At 34.3% G+C, this 25,701-nt stretch overlaps 1 protein-coding gene across 1 annotated transcript in view; it reads right to left on the reverse strand.

Moving 5' to 3' along the window:
- The window catches only part of NCAM2 (neural cell adhesion molecule 2), a 276,833-nt gene that overhangs the window by 59,160 nt on the left and 191,972 nt on the right, over positions 1–25,701 (reverse strand). The window contains exons 10-12 of the mRNA XM_017808019.1: positions 22,762–22,949; positions 22,048–22,144; positions 13,406–13,579 (exon numbers count right to left, since the gene is read on the reverse strand). Coding sequence (XP_017663508.1) covers positions 13,406–13,579; positions 22,048–22,144; positions 22,762–22,949 — 459 coding nt within the window. The remainder of the gene's footprint in view (positions 1–13,405; positions 13,580–22,047; positions 22,145–22,761; positions 22,950–25,701) is intronic.

The following is a 25,701-nucleotide window of genomic DNA, read 5'->3' on the forward strand; positions in this document are numbered from 1 at the left end:
TGAATACACCTGAACTTCCACTGGCAATATGAACACATAAAGACAGTAGAATTAAGTCTTCTAAGTGATGTTTTATTAAGTGAATATACAATATCACAATATGTAGTAAAAGAATAACTGTGTTAATCTCATTGTAGAAGGGCAATTAAGGCCTTCAGCATTAACATAATTTATATTGTTTCATTTATCCCCCTTTTTTTTAGTCCTTTTGAACACCAATCAAGGCTAAAACCAACGCTTACTGAGAGAGAACCCAGAAAATAAAACAGGGTCTTCTAAGGGATTCCATTTATTAGGAGATGACAAAGAACATACTCAGTGTTAGATTTTAGCAAATGCAACAATGCTTTATATCAAGGTTTAGAATTCACTGTGGATTATTGAAGGAGGGAGTATAATTTGAGTGGGGAGGTTGAGGGTTAGCTATGAGTACATACCTTACTTTCTTCTATGCTTGAGACAGCTATACAACTTTCTCTCATTTTTCAGTGGTATAAATCAAACTGTATCCCACCCCAGTCTGTGCCAGAATTTAGAATCTCTTACACTGCCTTGCAGGGCAGAAAGAATTTAACTATTTGTATTTCAGCTTCTCCTGCCCTTTTTTCCTCTGTTCCTACAATGGACATCTCGTTGTGACCTAACTTCCCCTTTGAAAATTGCAACACAAAGTTGGGAGTTGAAGAGAGTCTCCTACATTCAAGATTCTAGCCATGATTTCTTTGTTACTGAGAGATCTTGGGGAAAAATAGTGAGCTAGGCCTTACCTGAATTCCTAACAGACAAATGTTGCACCTTCCAAGCATGAAGTAGTTTCAGCGTTAGGTTGAATGTGTATGTGCTATCCAATGGTGTGGCAAGTCCACGTAGATTTGTGGACCATATTACTGCTTGAGAAAGGCAGGTATGGGACACCTTAGCACAGATTCTTGCAATACAGTGACATTTGGTGGGTCAGAGTCCTCCCATTTGAGTCAAGACTGACTCTGCTCTTCTGCATCACCAGTCACTGGCAAACAGGACTTGCCAATGAGGGCAGAACTGTGCCCAAGAGCACAGCTTTACTTGGAGTTGGTTTTTGCTTGACTGACTTCACAGAGTGAACTCAAATCTTTCTTCCAAAAGGCTGAGCAGACAAGTATTTTTCAGTGTGATACAACTGCCATTTCAAGACTGGACAAGCTCCTGCTGACTGCTTTTAATAGAGCAGTGTATATCTCAGATGTAAACTATCAACTTATCCTAAACCAATAACTGATTACTGGTCCAAATATCTTTTTATCACAGATACAAAAAAATTGTCAAAGAAATCCCTCAGAGAAAATGCCTTCCAAATCTAAGAAAATACTGACAGCAGTTTACTTTTAACAACTGCATCTCCTTCCTGTTGTCAGCCAAGTTCTGCAGAGCTACAATTTTTTTTCCCATGAGACTTTGCAATTTAAGATGTTTTGTGTAATTCCCCAGTTTTCTTACATACCATGCAATTCACTAGTTTTCTTATGGTGTTACAAAACTGCACCATGTTATATACAAATAAGAGGTGGCCTTGCTTAACCAGATGGATTCAAAAACCTAAGAAAATTAATTACTCTTTACTCATTACTACAAATATACCAGTATTCCTACAGCACTCCAAGACAGATGTCAAGAATTTGGAAATTCTTAATGGTAAGCCAAAGGAAGGAATTCTTAATAGTAAGCCAAAGGAATATCCGAGAGCACCAAGGAATGAAAATGTCTATTACCATGCTCAGAGAAGCAGAGAATTTTTCATAAACAAATTCATGTATGTTAACAAGCCTTGCCTCTCAGTTAAGGCTGCTATTTAAAATCCCAACATTTTAACTTTGATTGTAATTCTGCATCCTACTAGTAATAAACAGAATAAAATATATAAAATCTACATGTCTTTTCTCACATACGTTGCTGCAGCCTTGGAGCTACCTAAGAAGCAGGTTCTGACACAGGAGTTCTGACTCTAAGCCATGCAATTTTCAACTCTGGAATATGCAAAGCGTGAGAAAAAGAGACTCTACTTGCTCTGTTACCCAGGAGGTGGCAGAAACCTAACCACCACCATTTAAAGTGAGAATATACCAGCTCCTGGTGACTGCTATCATCAAAGAGACCATCCTCACAGTGACAAGCAAAGGGACTAAAATGTGATCCCAAATGTGCCTTTCATGGCATTCCCTACTGTGCAAAAGGAAAGACCTCAAGGCTGACACGAATTATGATTCAATAACTGGTTTTTTTGCTTCCTACATGCAAAGATAATTTTTCCTTCATAACTTTTTCTTTCTCATCCTCATCATGCATACTATACTTTTTCCTTACACTGAAGAAAGAAATGGGGAGAGAGAGAAAAAGGGATAAAAGGGAGATTAATTTAAAGATATTGTGAAATGTAATACAGATAGATCCACGCTATCCTTCTGTTGCTCATTGTTGTACGTGGCAGAAGGAGAGCCCTGTTCATAACTATTCTGTCATTCAGTGACCTTGAAAATACTCCAAGAACACGCTGTCATCCAGAAACACTTTTCTGTTTTGTATTACAAAATGTAGCAGAAGTTTATATACACATAAATATTCCGTAAATGTACTTCACCTTTTTCTAAGTAGACTAGCAATGTAAAGTAAATGTGGATGAATACAATACAGATTTGAAAGGCAAAGTTTGCAGCTGCACCATGAGTCTCATTTATCAGTTATTCATATCCAATATTGCACTGCATCACTGTTTACTTAACAAGATTTACTTTTATGAGCCAGATCAGCAAGATCTTTACATCAGATCAGCATGTTCACTGCAAATTGACTTGAGAGTGTGCCCTCATGAAAAGCCTGAAAGGTCTAAATAGGAAGTAGGCAGGAGTTAACACAACAGAGGAGCATCAGGTGAAATACATTTGGAATACCCGATTCTCCATGTAATTGCTTGTTAAAATATTTACTACATACTTCATGCAATCAAAGTATCTCGCATTTGTTCCTACAGATTTTCAAGTCTATGTCTTAAAAAAAACCCCAACACTTGTACGTAAATCACATTTTGCAATGAACTTTGACTGGTTGACTAAATGCAATTAAAAACACAGAATTACAAGCTCTTGAAAAAAAAAAGTAAGCTCAGATATTGGCAGTAGTTATATCTGCATAACACTCAGTTGCCTTTAGTTATGAACCCATGCTGTGCAGTAAATTGTCTGGATTTTCTTCACTTCTCATGACATTTTATTCACTTTTGAATGTGAAAAGTACATCTCAGTCTCCTGATGTTTCAGGTCTGTATAAAACCCTGAAATATTCAAACCTAGTTTTCCCTTTACACTTCTCGCTTTCCAGTCTCTCTAATCCATCCATGTAATTTAGTTTAAGACATTTACTTACAGTTCAACCTTTCCACACACATGAGACTTTTACAGCAAAGATTAAGCTGGATGGAGGCCAAAAATAGTATAGAGACAGAATTAGAAGGCTGAATAACTTTCTTACGTGCAGGCATTTACCCAAATTAAATTGAATAAAACATGGCCTTTGTGCTACCATTTAATTGTAATCTATATTGGTTATAAAACTGCAGCCATTCATTCACTTTTTTTTTAAATGGCAAATTGTAATAGAAAATTGTATTGGCAAATTGCATCATGTCATTTTATCACACGAATTTATATTTTTTTTTAAGTTTTATGCATATTATTTGTATTGTGTCTTACATCACCATAGGTTAATGACATATACATACAATTCCTGCATTCTTGTAATTTCAAAACTGGTTTAAATTGAGAAAATTATTTTTGAATCAAGCTAAATATTCAGTTTCTTTTGAAAAAAAATCCTGTGAATTTAGGCTTAGCAATAATATCATCAGTATATTAACTGATAAATGGAATGATGTACAAATTTCTTTACAATATTAACACTTATTGCCTATTGAAAACAGGCAATTTCTTTAATTAAACTAGTAATTTCAGGAAATTTGACAATATGACAATCAATATGACATAACACACAAGTGGGATAAAAGGGACAATATATTTTTTGGGTCTAGTTTCACAGGTTTTTTCATCCATGTTTTCACTGTTCTTAAACTGCTTGCCTAACAGTCTGCTAAAAGAAGAATCAGACTCTAAATCTCAATTCAAAACTCAAAAATGTTTTCTGAATGATTTATGGCATCCTTTAACAGGCACAAAAACCTCTGAGACTTCAGGTGCTTCTAAATTTGTGGAGTTCCAGATGTTCCAGAAAGGCATAGACATTCCTCTGGAACAGCAAGTGGGATATCAGAACTGCATGGGATCACAATTCATGTCACAGGGAGCTAAATCTGACAGATATGCCAAGGAACTAAATGTCTCAAATACTTACAAAAATGTATTTTCCCTCTGGAACAGGCTGATGAGTGCATTTTTCTTCTGCTTTTGAAGCTTGCAGGAGAAATTACTGAATTCTGCTTTGAAGATTTTCAATTATTAAAGTAATTTCGAATGCTGGTTTAGCCTACCAAACAAGTTATTTCTGTTTGATCGACAAATATTCTACTTAATCATTGAACTCATTTAGAAAAGTATTGAATTATATGGGGTTTGTATCTCTCAGGAATCCATTTGAAAGTCTTCCCAGTTTAATGGTGAAGTATTGTTACACTGGGAAATTGTTCTAATAATTAGTGGGGTACATACTTTCATGCTTCAGTACAAAAGAAGCAGTAAATACAAACCCTACAACCTAAGCGATAATACATGAGAATTCTAACTCATCTATCTATTAGATTTCCTCACAATTACACTAATAAGTTGCACAAATTGCTGTATCTTACCATAAGAAGGAATATCTTTTGGCATAGTGGTGTTTCTGAAATCTCAGTGAAAAACTATGCAGTAATTCTTTCCTGTGAGGGTGGTGAGGCCCTGGCACAGTTTTCCCAGAGAAGCTGTGGATGCCACATCCCTGAAAGTGTTCAAGAATAGGCTGGATGGAGTTCTGAGCAACCTGGTCTCGTGGAAGCTGTCCCTGCCCATGGCAGGGGAGTTGGAACGAGATGATCTTTAAGGTCCCTTCCAACTGAAAACATTCTGTGATTCGATAAAATTCTAAAGTCTTCTGAAAGAATGTCTGTTCATATGATGTCTATCAAAATGTCTTGCTTTAGGATAGAAAATGAAGTTTAGTAGAAAATGGAATGACCTTATTTTAACTTTACTGATTTCTTTTTTTACTAGAAGCTTTGTAGAAAGAGTTGCCTACATCATTTCTATGTAGGCAAAAGTAAAAAGCATAACACAGAGACAGAGAACTTCAAGTTTTAGTCACCTCATCAACACTGGCACGTACATAACTTCCTCTAAGTTTAAGGATACGTGTAGTAAAAAGAGCATCAGTACCAGGTCTAAAACACAACATAGCAGGTTAAACACATACCTTGGGTAACAGAAAATCCTTTCTCTACTATAATGTACCTAAAAGCCCCTGTTAAATGCATGTGAAAAAACTAATACAGATATGACTTGATTTTTAAAAAAAGCCCCTCATTTCACAAACAAACCTCTAAATACAGAATTTCTATTCATAGAAACAATTAAAAACTCAGGACAAAGCCCTAATAAAACTTTCAAGCTGGCCCTGCTGCAATGGGGGGGAGTTGGAGCTGATGCCCACAAGGTCCCTTTCTTTCTAAATTATTCTAGGATTGCATGAAGTACATGAAAGTGAATTCACTTAGATAAAAAAGAAAATTAACAGAACCTGCTGAGATTTGAATGTGAAATTACAAAGAATTATTTCAAGTTTGATCTCAAACTTGTCAAGAACCAGAGAGAAACCAAAAAGTTATGTTGAAAGCAAATTCAAGCATTAGTGCTTGAGGTTTCATAACTCCTTAATAGCTAAAGCTGAAATATTACATTTATTGTTATTCAGTTTGCATAAAAGATGCTATACAAACTTTGTATTTTTTCCTTATGTTATGCTTATTTCTCACACATGTAAATTAATGCCACTTGTAGTCCACTTGTCAAGGGATTTTCTTTTCTTGCACAAAGAATAAAGTTTTCAGCATTTCTTGGGTTGTAATATTTTTCATTTTGAATTATAATGAGAAATTGTAAAAACATTTATATTTTACTGCTCTTTGCACATAGCCTGATTATTCTTTTGCAAGGATTTGAAAATTATTGTCTCCTTCAATAAAATATTCAATAAAGAAGTATAAACATATGTTGATAAAGAATTTTTGGTATATTTTGATATCACTGCATGAAATATATTCATGAGTAACACATTCATTATTGAATCATACTTGGCTCATTATTTCATAAAGCTTCTGCTTTCTGCCATTGAAAGAGGATTCTCTAATATCAAAAAAGAAAACACTGTTGAACATTGAAACTCAAAACACATTAATAGATTAAAAAAAGCAGCTTTTATAACATCTTCATTTTCTGTATTTTTTCTTCTACCCCATGGCTTGGGAATGTATACTTTAGCTGATATCATTTTTCTATTGTAGAAATTGTTTTGTGTTAGTATCCTACAAATGCTAAATTATAATTCCAGGGTTAATTTCTCTAAATTGCTTGAAACTCAACTGAATATCTCCTGAAAAAAAACCAAGACCTAGAGATGCCAGTAAAGTCCAGAGATTTTAGTTTGGTGTGGTTTTTTGTTGGTTGGTTGGCTTTGTTTGTTTGTTTGGTTAGTTGGTTTTGTTTTAGTTTTGGTTTTGTTTGGTTGGTTTTTTTGGTTTTGTTTGATTTTTTGTTTGGGTTTTTTTGTGGTGGTGTTTGTTTGGCTTTTTTTCAGGAACATAAACAACACAAGACATCTCTTGTTTTTAAGATCCAAGGTTAAGAAGATTATAAGGTTGTCATGTTCAGTAGATTCCTGAACTTTACATATTAAAAATTATGACAGAGTACTTAATTCTTTAAGTAAGTTATTTTTAGGGCATCACAACAAATTAACATCCTTAGATTCACCAGTTTCTAACGTAACTACACTTAATTTTATGTTAATTTACCAGTAGGCAAATGCTTTAAGGAAAAAAATACCTCATGTAAGAAATGCAAATTTGTTCAAGAGAGGTTCTGTGTCTTCTCCTACTATTCTTTTATGAAGTTTACACATGAATGATTGAAAAATACTTTTTCCTTCTAAACTATACTTTTATCCTCCTTTATTAATTTTAAGTGTTTAACAGTGATCTGTTTTGGAAGGTATACTTGTAAAGAAGATGCACCTTTATCATCTGCAAGTGTTATGTGCACTTCTTCAGTCATTTGATGATATAAAAATTAACCCATATAAGAAATTCTAAATTATCTAGGCATTACTCCTTTAGCAATTTCCTTACAAACTCAGGAAACCTATAAACTTTTTCAAATGTTGCTAAACAGAAGAAATGAGTAAACTAGCTTTAAGAAGTCTTCTATATTTATTGAAGCTTTATATAAAATATAAATAATTTGATTTTAAAAATAAAAAAATTATATTAATCTAAAATTTCACCATAACTTTCCTAAAAAATAATAAAAAGCAATAAGTTAAAATAGACATGAAAAAAAATTATCTGAATTCTAAGCACTTCCAAATCCAAGAAGTTCAGGGGAAGCAAAAGGGGAGGGGGGTGTGTACTGGCTACATAAATCCCTAAATGTATATCTCTCTTCTCTAAGAGGGTGCCAACCATCCATATATCCCATAGGTCCATTTCCACAGTAATCTTAATGTGGGACTGGGTTTTTACTGTACTCCTCATGTTGTTCTGTCACCAGCAAAACGAGTGGCACTACAAATGCAGAGACTGGTTTTCTTTGGTATTGCACTAAAATGCTCTGAAAAAGAAAGATCCTTTGACATGTTTCTCTATTTATCTACCTGTAAACAGAAGAAGGAAGGAAATAAAGTTTTTGTGCATTCCTGTTGAAGACATCGAAATGTTTTTAGAGAACACATTTTTTTTCAGGTTTCAAGCACACCTCCACAGTGGTTTGGATTTGTGTCTAAGCTAAGGCCCTTTCTTTACAAATGCATTTATTTGCTGCCTGTGAACCAGAATTACTAATGCCTATAATGCTATTAGGACAAAGCAAGACCTTGATGGCTTCTCTATTAGAGCTATACCAGTGATGCTTTCTGAGGGATTGAAGGGATGTGAAGAACTGAATCTCACAGACTCAATCCTGCTTCTTCTTTGGAAAACTCCCTATTGCTTGAAAACAAAAAATAATGCAGGCTGTTTCTTATGAAGTCTTTGTTGATTACTCAGAAACAGATCAGTCAATGTCCTTTTTTGAAAAATAAATTTTCACAGAAGATCGTGGTAAGGTAATTTTGCCCAGCATAGGTATCTTACACCTTCTCACTGGTTTCTTTGTGTCTACAGAAGAAATCCTGGCACATGCTCTTCACCTGTGGCTATCCCCTCCCTGAGGGGGGATGGGTGACATCTCACAGATTTACCAGCTGTCCGGGGAAAGGGATGCAAACTCTCCTTGGAGAATGAACCTTGCACATACAGTACTTCAGGATTAGTGGGCTTTTTTGCACTACTGACAGGGTCATAAATGTCTGATCTGTCCATGCATATCCAGCTCCTCTCAGGACTCCGGTCCACAAGGAGAACTGCTGTAAAGTGAAGCTGCACAGAGATTTGCAGGCAGCCTGTAACAAAACAATGTTCATATTCAGAAGAGCACCTACCAAGGGCAGAAAAATCTAGTGCCACTTCCTCACTGATCTCTTGGTGAACTATGATAATGTTGATTAAGACTTTAAATTCCTTAATAGTCTGAAACTGGTGTATCAGGATGATTGCTTCACTTTCTGTGCTCCCCTTCAATAGCTGCAATCAGTACAGACTTTCAAATGAAACGTTCTTCATTATAAAAGACAAAGGGGAGGGAATAGGGAAATAGATATTCTTGACTACAGCTCCAAGACTGGGATTTTCTCCCTTATTTGATCTGAAAACAGCTCAGTCTAGTAAAGTTTGAGACAAAAGTCACCTTTAGAGGGATACTTTGAAGAAAACAGGAAATTAAGAGAATGGCAGGATGTTTGAATAGATTTGCATATAATTCATTTCCTATTGCTTAATTGTCCTGATTAAACTTATTTGTATTTACTGGATGATTGATTACACAAGAATGCCTAAAAGCCTTGGTAAGCATCTATTGTGTTTTACATATAAATAATATAAATCAAATAATTATAATAATTAAAATATTACCTGTAAAAGAATTTATATGTAGCTATCAGATCATAATCAGATGAAAATTAATGACTTCTTAGCATTAATAGCAATTCCTTTCAAAAACTTTTTGAAACATCTATTAATCATTTATTAATGCTTTTTTCATAAATTTACTTCTGTAGGTACATTTCCACGACATCTGTTTAAACTAAAAATACTTTTTTCACTAATTTTATCATTTTATGGCTGTTCTGTGTGACTACACTATTCCTTTAGGTCATAGCATAAAGGGAGCCAAAGACTCAGTTTAACCCTGAAAATATCTGTACTGGAATTTTAAGTCTTCCAGGTACAAACTTGCTCTTGCATGTAGGTTTTTCTGTCTCTTTCCCTCGAATGATATTTTTGGAATTTGCACATTACATACACTGTGGCAAGAGAGGTCTGCAGTTTTACCACTCTTGAGTTAAATCAGACTGATAAAAAAAAAAATCCTTTAAAATTTCACAATATTTTATCACTGGCTGCTGGGAAAGAATCATGACCCAGGCATTATGTATGCATCATCACTTGAGATGTGCAAGCAGTCAACTGTCCCTGTCTAAACAGCATTTATATCTGAATCTTAGCCATAAACCTGTCCCTAAAATGTGAACAGATGGAAAAAGTGGTTTTGTTTCCATTAAGGAATATTGACTGAGTGTGGAAATTATGATGACCCAGCTACAAATCATAATACAGAAAACTGACTGTCTGCATTCTAAACATCCTCCTCACTCAGCTAAGAAGATGTTGAGGTATGGTAGGAAAGTGGTTTGTAGTCACTTAAGCAGAATGAGAAGCTGTATCAAAAACATTTAATTTTTATTAACATTCAGAATACTTAAAAGTATCCTAAATATCTCAAAAAGTATAAAGAAAAAACCCTACTTCATACTAATAAAATCTTCTTTGAAAATTCTTGCAGGAACTGAAAATAGGAATTTTAGAGAGGCTTTCTTACCATGACACTGTAAGTAGGCCAAAACATAAACGGAGAAAAGTTTAAAAAGATGCTTTAGAAAATATTACAGAATTATTCCAGTTACATTCAGCAGATTTTCTTTTTTAAAAAAAAGACACTAATATTGTTTTTTGACATCTCCATTTGCAAAGATTCTTTCTATTCTGGACTGTTCAGTCTGTGTTTTGGTAACATATCTTATTTTTCTGGTTTGGCCCTATAGTACCTTACAAATAAAACAAGTTTTTAACTTATTATAGAATATCTGCAAGAACTTGTAATAACTGCAACTAGGTTCCTTATGACTTCTCAATCAAATTACATAGTGTGGCATCAATGAGAATTACAAAACCAAAATTTTTCCTGTTTAGCAAATATTTGTCAATCTGCAGTACTTTTTGGTTTCTAAAACAGTTCAGAGAGAAATTCAGAGAAATATAGGATATACAATCTCAATCTTTCTATTCAGAGGTATACCAATACAGATTTCAGAAAACATCCTGAATTAAGTATTAATCTAGTAATAATTTTTAATATCGCCCATTGTCCTCTCACTATTTATATATTTATTACATAATTCTTTGTAGACCGAGAAGGCTTTTCAGGTTGCTTTCATATTTATTAGTTTTTGTCATCAATTGGAGTAGTCTTTGATAATACATGCTATTAATAGGTATCTTTAGTATGTCCAAGATCAGTGTGACCAATTTAGTTTTCTCAATAAAACCTTTCAGCATACAGCTGGGGGACAAAAAAAGGAAAATACAGGCTTGTATGTATATCCCCCGATGGTATATCCCCCGAAAACTTCCAAACCAGAAAGAAGAATTAACTAATCAGGAAACTTGCACAAAAGTAAGACATGGAGAAATAACATGACAGCATGTGGGAATGAATACAACCTTTTTCTCAAAGAAGCTGCATATTTAATATTAGTAGGATTGGCAGCAGAGATCCTCAATAGTCACAGTCTACTTCATGGTGGTAAAGTCAGCATAAGGACAGCAGGTGTTTGTACCTGTCACTCTACTCTGATTTTAGAATAGATCACCATAGAATTCAAGCAAGTTTTGGATTAAAATAACTTCAAGATCAATTTGTTTATGCAGAAATCTCCAAATTACCTGTATGCAACAACTTAAAAACATGCAATGGTGAAAGGATGTTTCAAAATCAAAGTGTGAACTTTTGAAAAGGCAGCTCCAGTCAACTAATATCCACAAGGGTGTTTCAAATTACACATCTTTCCCAATGTATCCAATTAATATTTTCATAAAATTCACATCAACAGAAATAATGGGAAAGAAAGTTTTGTAGGGAGTAAGATAAATACACTTTTCTACAGATTTAACACTGAGGACTTTTGTTTTGTTCTGTCTTCACAATTAAATTAAGCATCTGTGTGATTGACTCTGTAGTCACTGGGTTTGTACTGGGCACTGCACACTATTACACAAACTGGTCACCTCAGGTTTTAGTATTTCATATATATCAGGTTTGTGATAGACTGAAATGTTGTTAATGTCTTAAACACGATCAAAATCATAGAAAGCCTTTATGTCAAACTGCAAGGAAGCAACTCCTGTCTGGGACCACTCCTCCTCCGGAATATGCCTCCTGACTGGAATTTGGACTGTGAGGGGAACAAGACTATTGTCTAATCACCTCAGGTCTGAGGAGAAGTAAACAAGGAAGCCTGTCTCAAGAGCCTGCAAATCTTCCCCTGCCCCCATCAGGAGTGCCTGGGGTGCTTGTGCTTTGTGGGACCCTCACCACTGAGAAGAACAGAAGAACAAGACCCACAGGAGTCCACTGGGTTTCACAGAGTAGTGATACATTTTCTATTTAATTTCTGTCTGTCACTCTCTTCCTGCTCCCACCCCCTGCCTCCTTTTTCCCATTTCTCTCTCTCTCTCTCTCTCTCTCTGCCTCACATGTGCTGTTAAATAAAATCAATACTATTGACTTTGGCATATGGTCTAGTTTGCACCTTAATTCGGGCAGAGGTATTTCTAATAATTTTAATAACTGGATCTTAACACAGTTCTCATCAGAAAAAAAATTACTGTCAATTCACTGAAGGAAGCTACAAGAAAAAGATCTCAAACTTGGTCTGAAACATTACATGAAAAGAAAGGAAGAAGTAACAAATAGCCATTCATGTGCTGCCCTGCAAAGAGAGGAAACAAGTTGTCTTCTTTAGATTTACTAGTACTGAAAGAAATACTGGAAAATTAAACTGGAATAAAATGTACGTTACTATGATTTGCAGTATTATATCTATACACACAGTTACTGTGTTTGGTTGAGAAAAACAAAAGATAAAGAGTCATTATATGTTTCTTTGAATACATGTTAACTACGTGTTCATTATATGTTCCTTTGAAATAATTCTGTAATTTGGAATACGTTCTGTTTAGTGCAGAAATTTTGTCTATGTGAAAGGGAAAGAGATAACACATAATGGATAATTTGCTACATTTTTTTGTTCCATGACCTTGCTGGTAGCTTCCAAACTATTCACCTGATGCTGTATAAATCAGAAGAATGTTGGGGCTGCTTTAACTTGCACTAAAACTGCCAAAAGGTAAATTTGGATGCAAAGGCTTACTGATCTTTTGAATGCATTTTGTTAACATTACTCTGTATAAACATCCCACCTCAGCATGTACCTAAAGAACTTGTGTCTTTGGGGAGGCTTATGCTCTTTTCTGCCTAGAGGGGTGAAACTAGATGCCCTTTTAGAGAGCATTTATTGTTTGTTGAACAAACATTAGAGTTATGCTTTTGAAACAGATATCATGAATATTAACAGGTACACAGAAAGTTTACTAAGTAGCTCAAGATCAGAAATTAATGCCTAGAATTAAATATTACATAAGAGCTTACTTAAAATTATTTTCTGTGTGCATAATGCACATTCTCAAACTAACCAATTTCTACTCTCTTTGAAATTTATAGCTTCAAAAGTATTCTTCATATCTACTTGGCTGGACAGTGAAAAATGTGAAATATTTGTAAACTTTTTTAAAACTCAAAAGTAACAGTTGAATTTTACAAAACTACCGTAAGATTGGTGTAAAGAGGTCTTCACTAATATTAAGATACAGCTACTGGATTACGATAAACAAAGAAGCAGTTAACACACACTTAACATTCTTTTCAGTTAAAACACTCCCATTTATTTTTCTTATACTTACTTTGAACTCCATGGGAGCGAACTATTTTCCAGGTTTCTGAGGCCACCTCTTTTACATCCACTTGGTAGTGGTGAATGGGAACACCTCCATGTGACTCTGGCTTATGGAATGAAACCTTGGCAGTGGTTTGGGACAGCTCTAAAACTCGTACTCCATACGGATTTGATGGCACATCTAAAAAAGGACAAATGTCAATTTAATAATCAGCAGCAATTACACAGACCTAAACAGTTGATAATCTACCCCTGAAAGTCTCCTTAGCATGTTCAAGGGAGAAAAAATAAATATTGAATATGGTATAATAATGTTTGTGTTACATAAACAACTTGTTTTCCACTACAGAGCTGTAAGAAAACCACATTCATTTCCTTGTATGCTAAAGTAATGCAAAAACATTTTTGCCTTTCTTTTATAATATGATCTTTTTCAATAGCTAATTTCATCACAGTCAAATGCAGGAGATAAGTTTGTTGAGTGCATAATTATATAAAAAAGAATAACAAACTTTAAATCAAATATAACAAAAGGAACAGTTACACTAAATAGATCATTCAGAGTCTAAATTCTTCTAAATGAGATTATGACAAAGAACTGTATAAATAATTTGGCCATTTTATGGAACTATGAAATACAGCTGAAAACATGAATCATTTTTCTCTTTTTTTGAAAGACTGGATTTCAAGCTACTAGAAAGATACATTAATGGAAGGTTTCTATTCTCTGTTCAGTTTAAGAACTAATTTGCAAAATAGGTTGAAAGAAACATTTTCCCTGAAATCAAAAGGAAATGCATATCTTTCAAAGTAGAAAAGAACTATGAAAATAGAGCAGGTGTTTGTAGGTGTTGAAATGAGAGATATGAAAAAAAAGCAAAACAATGACATCAGGGTCAGCACAACTTTAAAAATAGAAAGGTTACATTACTTCTAAAATGTATGAACAAACACACAGGAGACAAAAGACTAGCTTTTCTAATTGTCCTACATTTTAAAGTGTTATAATTACAGAAGATGTTATTAAAAAATGCTAGTAAGAATTTTAGTCCTGTGGACAGAATACTAGGGATCTGAAACACCATTACAAATTTCTCTTCTGATCCATCTGAAGATTATCTGCATAACCACTTACACACTGGAGATTGCTTTTGTCTCCATGTTATGGAAGATACTTTTGTAAGGACATGCAAGAATTTGAGCCAAGGCCTATAATTTTGTTTGTGAGTAATGAACCATTTCCATGAAATATTGTTGGTATTCAAAGGCTTTCAGACAGTTGGGAATAAAAGGAGAATCAATCTGAGCTTCGCCCAGTATTGGTACTTGAATGAAAATGAGACAAAAATTTCTATAAAATATTAAAGAACTGATTTAGCTGACATATTCAGCCACAAATTCTCTGGAAAAGAATGCCTACCAAAGCAGGTCTAAAAGGGCTGGAAGGTGTATAACCTTTCGATTATCAGAAAACTAAATTATTTTCTGAAAAAATCTCTAACAGTTGTCAGACTTAAGTATCTTAATGCTGACATGATACCTCTGTGAATTGTTACAGTTAGCATTTCTGTCTGTAGGTCTCCTGAACCCTCCAATATTTGGTGGTCATTGGGTTAAAAACAGTATAGATGCCATCAAAGAATTCCAGGGCAGCATTGCACTGTATGAGTGATGTGAATGTATGACATGGATACCAATCATTTGGGAAGCGAATATAGCTCTTAGGTACTGAAGATAAATGCTCTTTTTGTATTTAATTGCAAGCTAAAAGCTGCTGTGGATACCTACAATATTGCAATAGCTTCTAAACTTCTAAATTTTTTTTTCTTGTTAAAAGAATTAAAATGAAACATAAATATTTAGGAGATAAATGAATAATTTCACCCATGTTATTTTTATGTTAGTTTTTGTATGCTATTTTAATAATGCAATTCACTGGTACTTTTGTTTGAATCAAACCAGATATTTGGTCAATGGTATGAAACAAAAATGTGTTATTTACATATCCACCCTGTTCTTGACTTTCCAAATGTTAAGATCTCCTTTCCTTGTGTGTTAATGCCTGTGCATGGTTAACTATAAGCATGGCATAGGGGAGATGACACCCTTCAGGAAGAACCTTATATTCTCTACTGCTGGTTCAAATACAATTTCTGCCCAATGTAGGTAGGATTCCTTGCGGTAACAAGCGTAAAATGAAGCTCCTGTGAAAACCCAGTAAAATATTTTGCATAACTAGCACAATGCAATCTGTTTAGAACTCACTGAAGTGTAAAATACATCCACAATACTATTTTAAATATGCATTCCACATTCCAGGCCACCCACAGGTGTAGGCAACTTTTATGCAGTTTCCAGAGTTGAACTATGTCAGTTCTAAGGAAAACAGTGAATCACCTGAAGAAAATACAGCAGGAGACACTTCCGAGTTAAAACCAAAACCAAATACTAGCAATACCATTAAGATACAAGAAAATACCTACTACCTTTTTCAGACTGAGCAAATCTATAACTTTTTTCCCCAAAGAAGATCAATAGCAGCATAACGAAATGAATCTAATTTTGTAGTTCTCTGATAGTAAGAATTTGATCATGCAAGGTATACAGCCTTCTGGTCTTGATCTAGCTAAACATTCCAGCATTTGAGCTCTCCCCTGTCAGCCATAATTACTTGGAGCATTGCCATGATTTCCATGTCAGAATTGCAAGGCTTTTGGCTCAATGTTTAGCAGGAGGGAAGGATAATTTGCGATGTTGTGTGCTCTGAAGTCTGCATCTGGAAGAATACAGCTATGGATGTTTCTTGTTCTTTTTCCTTCTAAAACCAACCAACCAAATGAATCTTAGAGGAGTTTAGCTATGGGCAGTGATCATATTTTGTATACTGATGTGGATACAAGTCGAAGGATTATGTAGTAGAAAATGTATGGGATTTCTTTTCTCTGCTCTAAAGATCACTTAGTGACAGCAAAGATTCTAGTATACTTCCTCAGAAGTTCCACTGCCAGTTTTTTTGTCATTATGCTGCTGTCAAAACAAGGGATAATTCGTCACAAGTTCAGCCTTTAAAATAAAATACGACATTAAAAAAAAACAACTACAGGTGTCAGCTGTTTAGTCATCTTTTGTCTTCTTTCCTCAGCAACTATTCCTCTGTTCATTATGTGACTGTATTCATGTATGATGTTAAACAATTCCTTATAAATAAAATCAAAAATTATCCCCTCATAAGTGTAAAATTGCACTTGTATGCAGCACATAATTCTGGATTGGACAAATGAACTTTGTGCCTAAATAAGTAGCATTAGTTTGGTTCCAAAAACATTATCACAGCTGATAAAGAAGTACACACAGAATTATGAGTACATATTTATCTCCACTGACATGTAAATAGTCTTTCAAGTCTATTACAATTATCACAAAACCTGTTCAATACATGACCCTTGTTTATCACTGAGAATTTTCTTTTCAAGCTATTTTTGTGATAGTTTTATGGAAGAAAATAATTTTCCTTCTGAGAGTTTAGCAGTCCCAATATAAATGGAGAAAAGGAAGTGATGCTGTGAGAGTAGGGAGTGGGCTCAGAGACTTGTTTTCCAGTTAAGTCGTCTCCTATCTCCTGTAAGGATGTTCCTACTGCAGCTCTGCAGCTTTTCCTGTCTCTGTATATCTGGCATATATATTGACTCAAAATAACTATGTCTAAATGCTGAATGTAAGTACCATCAGGACCTTGCCAGGGAAAGAGAAGAGGCTGGGGACTAGACCTTTGGAGTCAAAAATCCCTATGACACAGTTTGTACTTGTACATCCTTGGAATGGAAGAAAAATTCAATATTACATCTACATAGATTTCTTTTACCAAATCACTGGCAGTTCTGGAAAAATAAGGATTTAGTTAAGTAACCAGGACCACAGCTAGCAAGTAAATATATAAAACAAATTAAAATAAAATGCACACAAAGCAAAACTCTGTTGTCATGTTGATAGTTTCACACCTAGGCCATATAAAAAATATGTTGTAGTTTTTCCTTTTCTTTTTTTTTTGTTCTGTTTTTTTTTCAGTAAAAATCTTTTAGCTGATGCTGTTAAGATGTGAATGGCAAGTTTTAAAACAGTGAGCTAGATTTTAGGTCTGCCCGTATTTTTGTGGCAGTCAATAGACTTTTGGCAGAATATGATTATCTTTTTCATTATATTATTCCTTGGGGAAAAATAAGTCCTACATCTTTGATTTTATTTTGCCTGTGTGAAAATGCAAATACTTGGGGAAACAAAAGGAACATCCATTAACCAGCAACAAAGTGCCAGCATTGAAACTCCAGACTAGTAAACTTCTTAATTTGATGTTGTAGCCTTTGTCAGTTATTGATCAGCCTTATCATATTCTGGGCATGACTTTATTCCATAAAAAAGATTAGAGGATATAGTTTCTGTGAAGCTCAATTACTGTCTTTCCCACGTTTTAAATTGCTTTTGTTGTCATTATTCCCCATCTTCACTAACTTTCTCTGTATACAGGATGCTTAAAGAACATTTAATTAAATAAAGAGGTGTAGGAGCTTGCAATATCTAATGATATCATTGAAAGTTTGCTTTTTAATTCCATGTAACATTGGTTTAGAAAGGAAACAAATAAATCATATAGCTACAACAAATATAGCTGCTAGAGGCATGCTCAAGGCATGACATGGTGAGATCAGAATTTCAGCTTTCATCAAAAATGAAAGTATACTTCTAGGTACAAAGACCAAAAGACTGGGGCAAAAAGGGGAATCAGACTGTTTTCTGAACTTTTAAATCCTTTGCCATCCCAGAATAAAGAGGGGGTCAGGAAAGTCTAGGATGAGTAAGGCCATGAGAGCCTTGGAGGTGAATCACTATTTTAGATTCCATCCAGCCATACATTGCTATGTGCAAAATATACATTGAATAATCCAGTTTAGCTCTGTGTCATAACCTTAAGTTTTACCATTCTAAGATATTAAATTACCTATTCCAAAAACATAGTTTTAGAGTACTGATGGCCACATGATTTTCTACTTCTCTATACAAAAACCATTTAAAATAACAATACTGAGATCCAACATAAAGAATGCTTTGCTAGTTTCTACCAGCTTCCTGCATACTGATATTTCACATAAACCATGACTAAACTAGAACTGGACAAATCTAGGAGTATCTGTGATCACCTCAGGCTCTGAGAGGCATTGGGAAAACCTGCCAAGCTCACCAGGCTTGCTAAAATCTGATCCTGTCATAGATTAAAACCATAGTGTAAGCAGACTTCTAAAACATAAGGTGTGGCTGTGACATGAAGGAATTAATTTGCAGTGGCAAAAAATGCCTGTGGTTCTTTTCACACTCTACATGTTACTCACATAACAATTTAAATGTTTAAGCAATGAAAAAGCAGGAATAGTTGAACTACGTGATACTTTTAGGAGTTGATCACCACAAGTCAGGAGAAGAGCACATCTGTTTAAGCTTTCAACTGGTGGTCAGCACCTTTCAGTGTGAAACCTCAAATAGTCTGCAGTTCTTCAATTGTTTTGAAAGTTTAAATGGAATTCAGGCTGATTCAGTAGCTCTGTATAATCTGAGTGAACATTTATGGTTTTCCTGTCATACAAAATGGTATGGCTGCAAATTGCATCTAAATTCTGAAAGAAATCTTTTTTTCTTTATCATCAATAAGTCTAATTTCTTAAGGAGGGCAACAGAAATAAAGATAATGACATCGTGACAGTGTGATCACTTTTCAAGTAGCAGTAAAGTAAAAAAAGAGAGGTAACTTGATTCTTCTGAAATCCAGCAAAGCAGAAAAATGGAACAAAACATGAAGGAACAAGTAATTCCTGCAGAATTTAAAGAGAAAGCTATGCAGTAAAAATACCATTATTTGTAAAATTTACCCCAGCAGCATACTTTGCTTAATACCATCTCCAAGCTAGGAACAGTATTTATTTTTCCATAACAGAGGCTTTGTAAAAGCATGCTATGCCCCAGCACTTGTATTTATAATCAAAGCCAGAAGGCAATCCAGGCTGCATTGCAATGTATGAAATGATTTTATAGGCTTTAATAAGGAAAATATCAATAATTAGGTCTTCCTAATCTACCAAAGTAAAGTGACAGAGGTAATAAAACTAGAAAGAAAGCTGTATTTGACATTTTATACCTGTATTTATTATTTTATCCTCCATCTCCCTGATTGTTTTCCATTTTCAGTTTAAGTGCAAAACTTGTAACTTGTTGGGTTTTTTTCAAAAAACAGGGTCTATTTAGATGTAAATCCTCAAAATATCAATCTTTCAGGATACTGAATATTATGCATTACACTACTGTAAGTAGTGGGCAGCATAATGGAGCCCTGACACCCCCAAACCCAGGGTTTCCAGCCCTGTTCATTATCACTACTAAAAAACCTGCTTTCCCCTCCCCCCCATTTTCTGCATTTAATATTATTATATAGAGTATCCATATATAGCTCATGACTTACATAATACCTTCCCATAATTCTTTATTTACCTTGCTTTGCCTTTTTATTGTTATAACTCCAATATATAATTTTTATAAGTGTTCATCAAGTTTTCTGATGAACTGACTGAAAAAAATATTAAGTGAACTATTGCAAAAGTAAAGAATATTAAGCTCTTTGAAAACCTGGCATCAGTAACATTTCTGATACAATTGTATTAAAAAACCAAGCCAGGATTATAGTTTGTATGAAGTTCTTTGTTCTTTGCATTTCCAGGGGCTCTCATGTATGAATTTTCTGAAATATTTCAAAATATCATGTTCTTTTTCAATTGACAATGCTATATTCTTTGTATTGAAGTTAATTCATTAATTATAAAAGCAGGGAGGATATACATAGCTAAAATGATCACCATGCAGCATCATTCATTGTGATGGGATACTGTGCTGCAAATCTAAGAGGAAAAAAAACAATATTCTGTACAGTATCTGTTGAGATGCTCTCCCATGTTATACATATTTATGAAAAAACAGCACACAGCAACAACTACAATATTTTCTCTTTTTTCTTTTTTTTTTTTTTTTCTCTCCTGGAAGGTAAGACACCAGAGGGATACAAGTGGGGATTTTCCTTCCCTTTCCTATCATTTATGTTTATGGCTTCAGGAAAGACTTTTTTTCTCAGTAGTCTCATGTAGCTTTCAAGGGAAGGTAAGATCACAACACAGTTAAGACCCTAAAAAAGTAGTAAAATGAAGGGTGGTGGACCTTCTGAATGATGTAAAATTGTGCCCCATAGAAATCGCATGTTTCTCAAAAAAAAACCCCACATTTCTCTATTTCAGGAATCACAACACTTTTGATGGTTCTTCAAAGTAAAATACAGGAAGAGAGCGTGTTAGTAATTCATCCCATAATGGTAATGGGAAAATTTATCAATACTTTGTAAAAAGTCAAAGTAGTTTATTAATAAACAACTGGTTTTTATAATACCTGAGATACCTAAAAAAACCCAATCACCCTGTGGAGCAAAACTATACAAATTAAACTACCAGGCCAAGTAACAGAGCTATGACTGGATGTGAATGTTTCAGTAAAGCACCTCCAAAACTCCTTCTAGTAGAGTTCCAGAGTGTTGATTTCCTTATTTAAGAAAAACAAACTAAAAGTCACATTCGACTAAAGCATTCAAGATCATAAAGAATATACATGTATTACAAAAAAAATAGATATAAAAGACCTTATTTCTACCTGCCCCTTTAATATATGTCAGCCAGTTTGGTGTTACAGTGTGGCCTGAAAGTGGTCCATAATGACACATCCCAAGGGGTGCAGAGCTCTCAGTGTGGCTGTTCCTTTAATACCAAGCTAGACTATAGCTCCCTAGACATCATTAAAGCTGGCAAAATTTGCATCATTAAGTACATAGATCCAAATGCTTGGAGACCTCCAAGCCTGCTGAACAAACATTAGTTCATTCTACAAGAAAATATAATTGAAAACGAAGCCAAGAAACTCTCTTTTGTTCTCAGTTTATAGTTATTTCAGCCCAAGAATGAACATGCAGTCAGATTTCTATATTTGCCTAAACAACAACAGAAGGACCTAAAAATTCTGCAAGAACTTATTCTTACAGAAATCCTGTAAGAATAAGTTGTAGGACATCTCAGAGCTTAAATTAATTCAATCTAGCACTCCAGCTCAAATTCTTCTTTTAAATAACTAAAAGTGCAAATGAAGGTAGAAATTCTCTGCTGAAGTATCTCAGTCTTTTGTAATCCTTAGTTTACAAAGAAAATACCAGGGAGAAAAAGTAAAAAAAGAATTTCCTAGTTCCTTCTTACTTTTATTGCCTGCAAACCATATGTCTCTCTGTTGAAGTAATGAAAATACACTGTTATAAATGTAGGATGTAGTGAGGGCAAAGGAAAAAAAGTTACACTAATTTAATTTCTTCAAATTTCAGAAGGCCTTAAAATTAAATCCAAAAAAGATTCATATTCTGAGGGAACTGGTTTATTTTACTTTATATTGCAACTCAACTTTTAGAGAATTAAATTAACTGCAAACAGTCCATGGAATAAAAGAAACAGAGGATAATGTGCCTGAACTTCATTTTGGTTACAGTAAAAAAAATATTTAAGAGAAGGAAACAAAATTTTAACTTACCAGCTTGACCAAGTGTATATTCCTGATATCTTGTTCCTATTCTGTTTGTGGCTGTACAATTATACCGTCCAAAATCACTGTCAGAGGTGGGAGCAATCTTTAAAATGAATACAGTTTGTAAACATTAGTTGCTAATAAAGTATAAATGTAAGTATATTCTCCTTAACCAATATGCAGACGTGTTCTTACTTCAGCCTATCTGGTATATTCCCCAAACATAGACCTAAATACATCTTTTTCCATGTTAAAGTCTCTCTTCTCAAATGCCAATGAGGAAATCCAATCGTGGAAAACAGTGACATTGTTCATCTTTATAATTTCACCCTTAAACAAGAAAAATAATCTAATAAACTCTTTGTATATACAAAATACCTACCAGGCAGTCAGTTTAATTTTTGGTATTAACTTGATGTGCAAGGTTTATGTTTATTTATGTATTTATTTACTTCCAAGAATTGGAAGTTGCATTTTTGTTCGGTGCAGATGGAAACCTGTGCAGAAGCCACGCAAATAAAGCTTATTTTCTAACTGCTAACCAGAAACATGGAGATAAATCAGTTCCTATACAGTTGTTTGTTATTTTGGTATCTTTTTAAAGAACATTTCTTGTTAAATTGTCTTATCCTTTAATATACTCTATAGTACTTTCAATGGTGACAAAATGAGGATAAAAATATTTTATATCACCACATTGATTTGCATTTTAAGCCTTACCTCTAGAATCAGCTTTCTTCCTGTACTGTAGGTCTTCAGATGTGTTGTATTTTTTATGGGTAAAACTAATTTTCCTCTTCTCCACTGAACTGAGGCAGAGGGATTTGCCAGCACTTCACAACTTATATTGATAGGATTGCCTTCCCAAGAGTAATACATGGTTTGATTTGACACAAACGTTGGAGCATCTGGAAAAAGAAAGTAATGCACAAGTACATTGACTGGTTTAGTAAAACAAGCTGTACACTTATATCCAAGTCTTCATGTTCACAGAGAAATTCCAATTGATTGCTGTGTCAGTTTATTATGGACTATGAAAGCAGTAGTATTCAACCTGGAGTTTGTTAAGCCTTCATCTTGTTAAATTTCTCCTCTCCTGAAACTGTTTCAGCTGAAATTATGAGAACACCTGCTAATTATATTTATCATTAGGTAATATCAGGCCCTTAAAAAACAATATCTCATAAGTGAGGAAGAACACTTCCACTTGAGGATGAGAAGCTCTTTGGCCAAACCCTTTTATGACCAAGGGCGGTGACCTACAAAGCTTATAGAAATAATGTGTTCACGTGCTGATTTTATAGTGCCATCTTTTGCTATGGAGAAATTATATTCACTCTCCAAACTTTTATACAAGTGTTTCAGCTTCACCCATTTCTCACTGGAACTGTGAACTTATGAAATGATCAAGCTACAGACAAGAAAAACAGTGGTGTGTTTTCCTTACAAACCTGCCTATAAACGGGTACATTAAACATATACCAAACACTGAGTCTGACACAGAGGAAATTGCTGGTTTGCAGACTGTGATTTTCAGATCACAATGCCAGTAGTGACAAGACTTATCTGTTCTATTCACTGTTTCTCTGGAGAGCAAGAACAGTTTAGTGATCTCTAGAAAATGAGAGGGAGTAGCTTTTTCCCCTCCTCTTCTGCTTATGTCTTAAGTAACCAGTATTTTTTCCTATCAAATATTTGGTTGCAATTTTTTTCTACTTTTAATTATATTTTATGAGTATTAAGAAAATATTCTTTTTATTATATTCAAGGAAACTCTCTTAGCACTTTAATACCTAAAGAGAAGTATTGGTTACAGCTTTTTAACATCTGAAATATATAGGTATATATTTTTATTCTGACAAATAGCTCCTAGATATTTCTAGGAAAACCTATTCTAGTCTTCTCACAAATTGTTTAACTTTAGGCTAGAAAATTGCTAATAGGTCTGTCAGAGACCAGAACTGAGCACATTTAAGTACTAAGTGAAATTTAGCTTCAGGTATGGTTAAAAACTACTTCCTTTTTTTTTTTTTTTCTTTTCTTTCAAGTTCCCGTTTTCAATTTATTTCTGTGTTTGCCTCTGTCAAAAAGAACAGCTTTTTGATGACATATGCTGCTGCTGCATGCAGGCATACAGGCTTTGACCAAAAAGAATTGCTATGAATAGAAGTTTTAAAGCACAGATCAAAGCTGCTACATTGCTCAACACCAGCAGCATCTTCTTTAATAACTGTTCAGCCTTTATTTTTGTAAGAAAACCAGCAGTTTCACCCAAATAACTAAAGCACGTCTGACTATGAATTTATTTACCAGACACAGGAACTCATTTTTGTGTTCCAAATGTTTTAATAAGTAATTCTAGTGCTCTTGATTTTCGTAGACCTTTAAAAAACCCATATTTCATCATCTACACAGGTTAATGTAAAGCATGGGCTATCAAAAAGTCTTCAGAGTGTGACATGTCACGCTAGGGGAGAATATGAAGAAAAAAGCAAACTGCAAATGCCTGTTTTATGGATAAGGATGATCAGGAGTCTCAGAATACCAAGAGTCAGAGCCTTGGCTTTTCCTCTGTAAATGAAGCTCATGGAGGGATCCACTTGTAGGAAGAGTGCGTGAACTGACTTCTGCCTGCTCAACAGATGGATCAATAATGTTTTCGACATATGGATCATAAATCTCATCAGGGTGTTTGTGAGGCACCAAATGGGGTTATTTCACACCAAAGGTTATGTAAGCACTGTCTCCCAATGCACATTTCTCAGAATTTCTCTGTTAATGAACACAGGCATGAATGCTGAAGACTGAAAGATGCTCTGTCTGAATATGAGTAACTTCCTTGGTAACATTATATGGTTTGATGCTCTCTGTTGATTTAAATACATGTGGCAAACTCATATCTTATTTTACAAGTCTTACAAGTGAAAAAGTAATGTACACTCCTATACTGCAGGTACAAGCATTTAGGAGAAGAGGGACTTCTAGTTCAGAGTGCTCTCTCTTCTAAAGGTAAATTTTGGATGACCATAGTATGTATTTGTTTATATTTTAAAATTAGGTGAGTTATGGACTGCCATCTCTACATAACTACAGATACTAGTACACATAAACATAAAAAAACACAAGTAGGACTAGAAGTCTGTCAAAAAAAGGTATATCTCAAAACTGACAATTCACAAATGTAAAGCATTCCAAAACAAAAAGAGCTTCACAATTTCCGTCTCAAAAAGTCTGAGTAAAAAGGCTTTGCAGCCACTTCCCCAGAAGTCAAAAGCTCCAATATAGGAAAAACAGAAGGACTGTGCTAATGGCTTGATTCAGAAAAATTATCTTAAAGGAGATGATTTTTGATTTCCTAGTCAAAAATAGATTAAGGTGCCTGGAGTGATGTTTTACACAAAGAAAATAAGTCTGGAAATTATTTTTTTTACATTACAAATAAAAGATATTTTACATTCTTTATAAAATTTTAAAAATTGAGTTAGAAGGGAATAATTGGTTTTTAAAAAGAATTTGCTTTTTCTGGTATGCCCTTCATCACTAACTGCAGTATATTATGATTAAATGGTTACAGAATTAGTAGTTATCAAACATAAACACAAAATATGTTTAATATAAAATAGAGCATGAAAAAATTAGAAATCTTAAGACGAAGGCTTT

This window comes from Lepidothrix coronata, unplaced genomic scaffold (assembly GCF_001604755.1).
Source record: "Lepidothrix coronata isolate B3197 unplaced genomic scaffold, Lepidothrix_coronata-1.0 Scaffold21, whole genome shotgun sequence".
Lineage (NCBI taxonomy): Eukaryota > Metazoa > Chordata > Aves > Passeriformes > Pipridae > Lepidothrix > Lepidothrix coronata.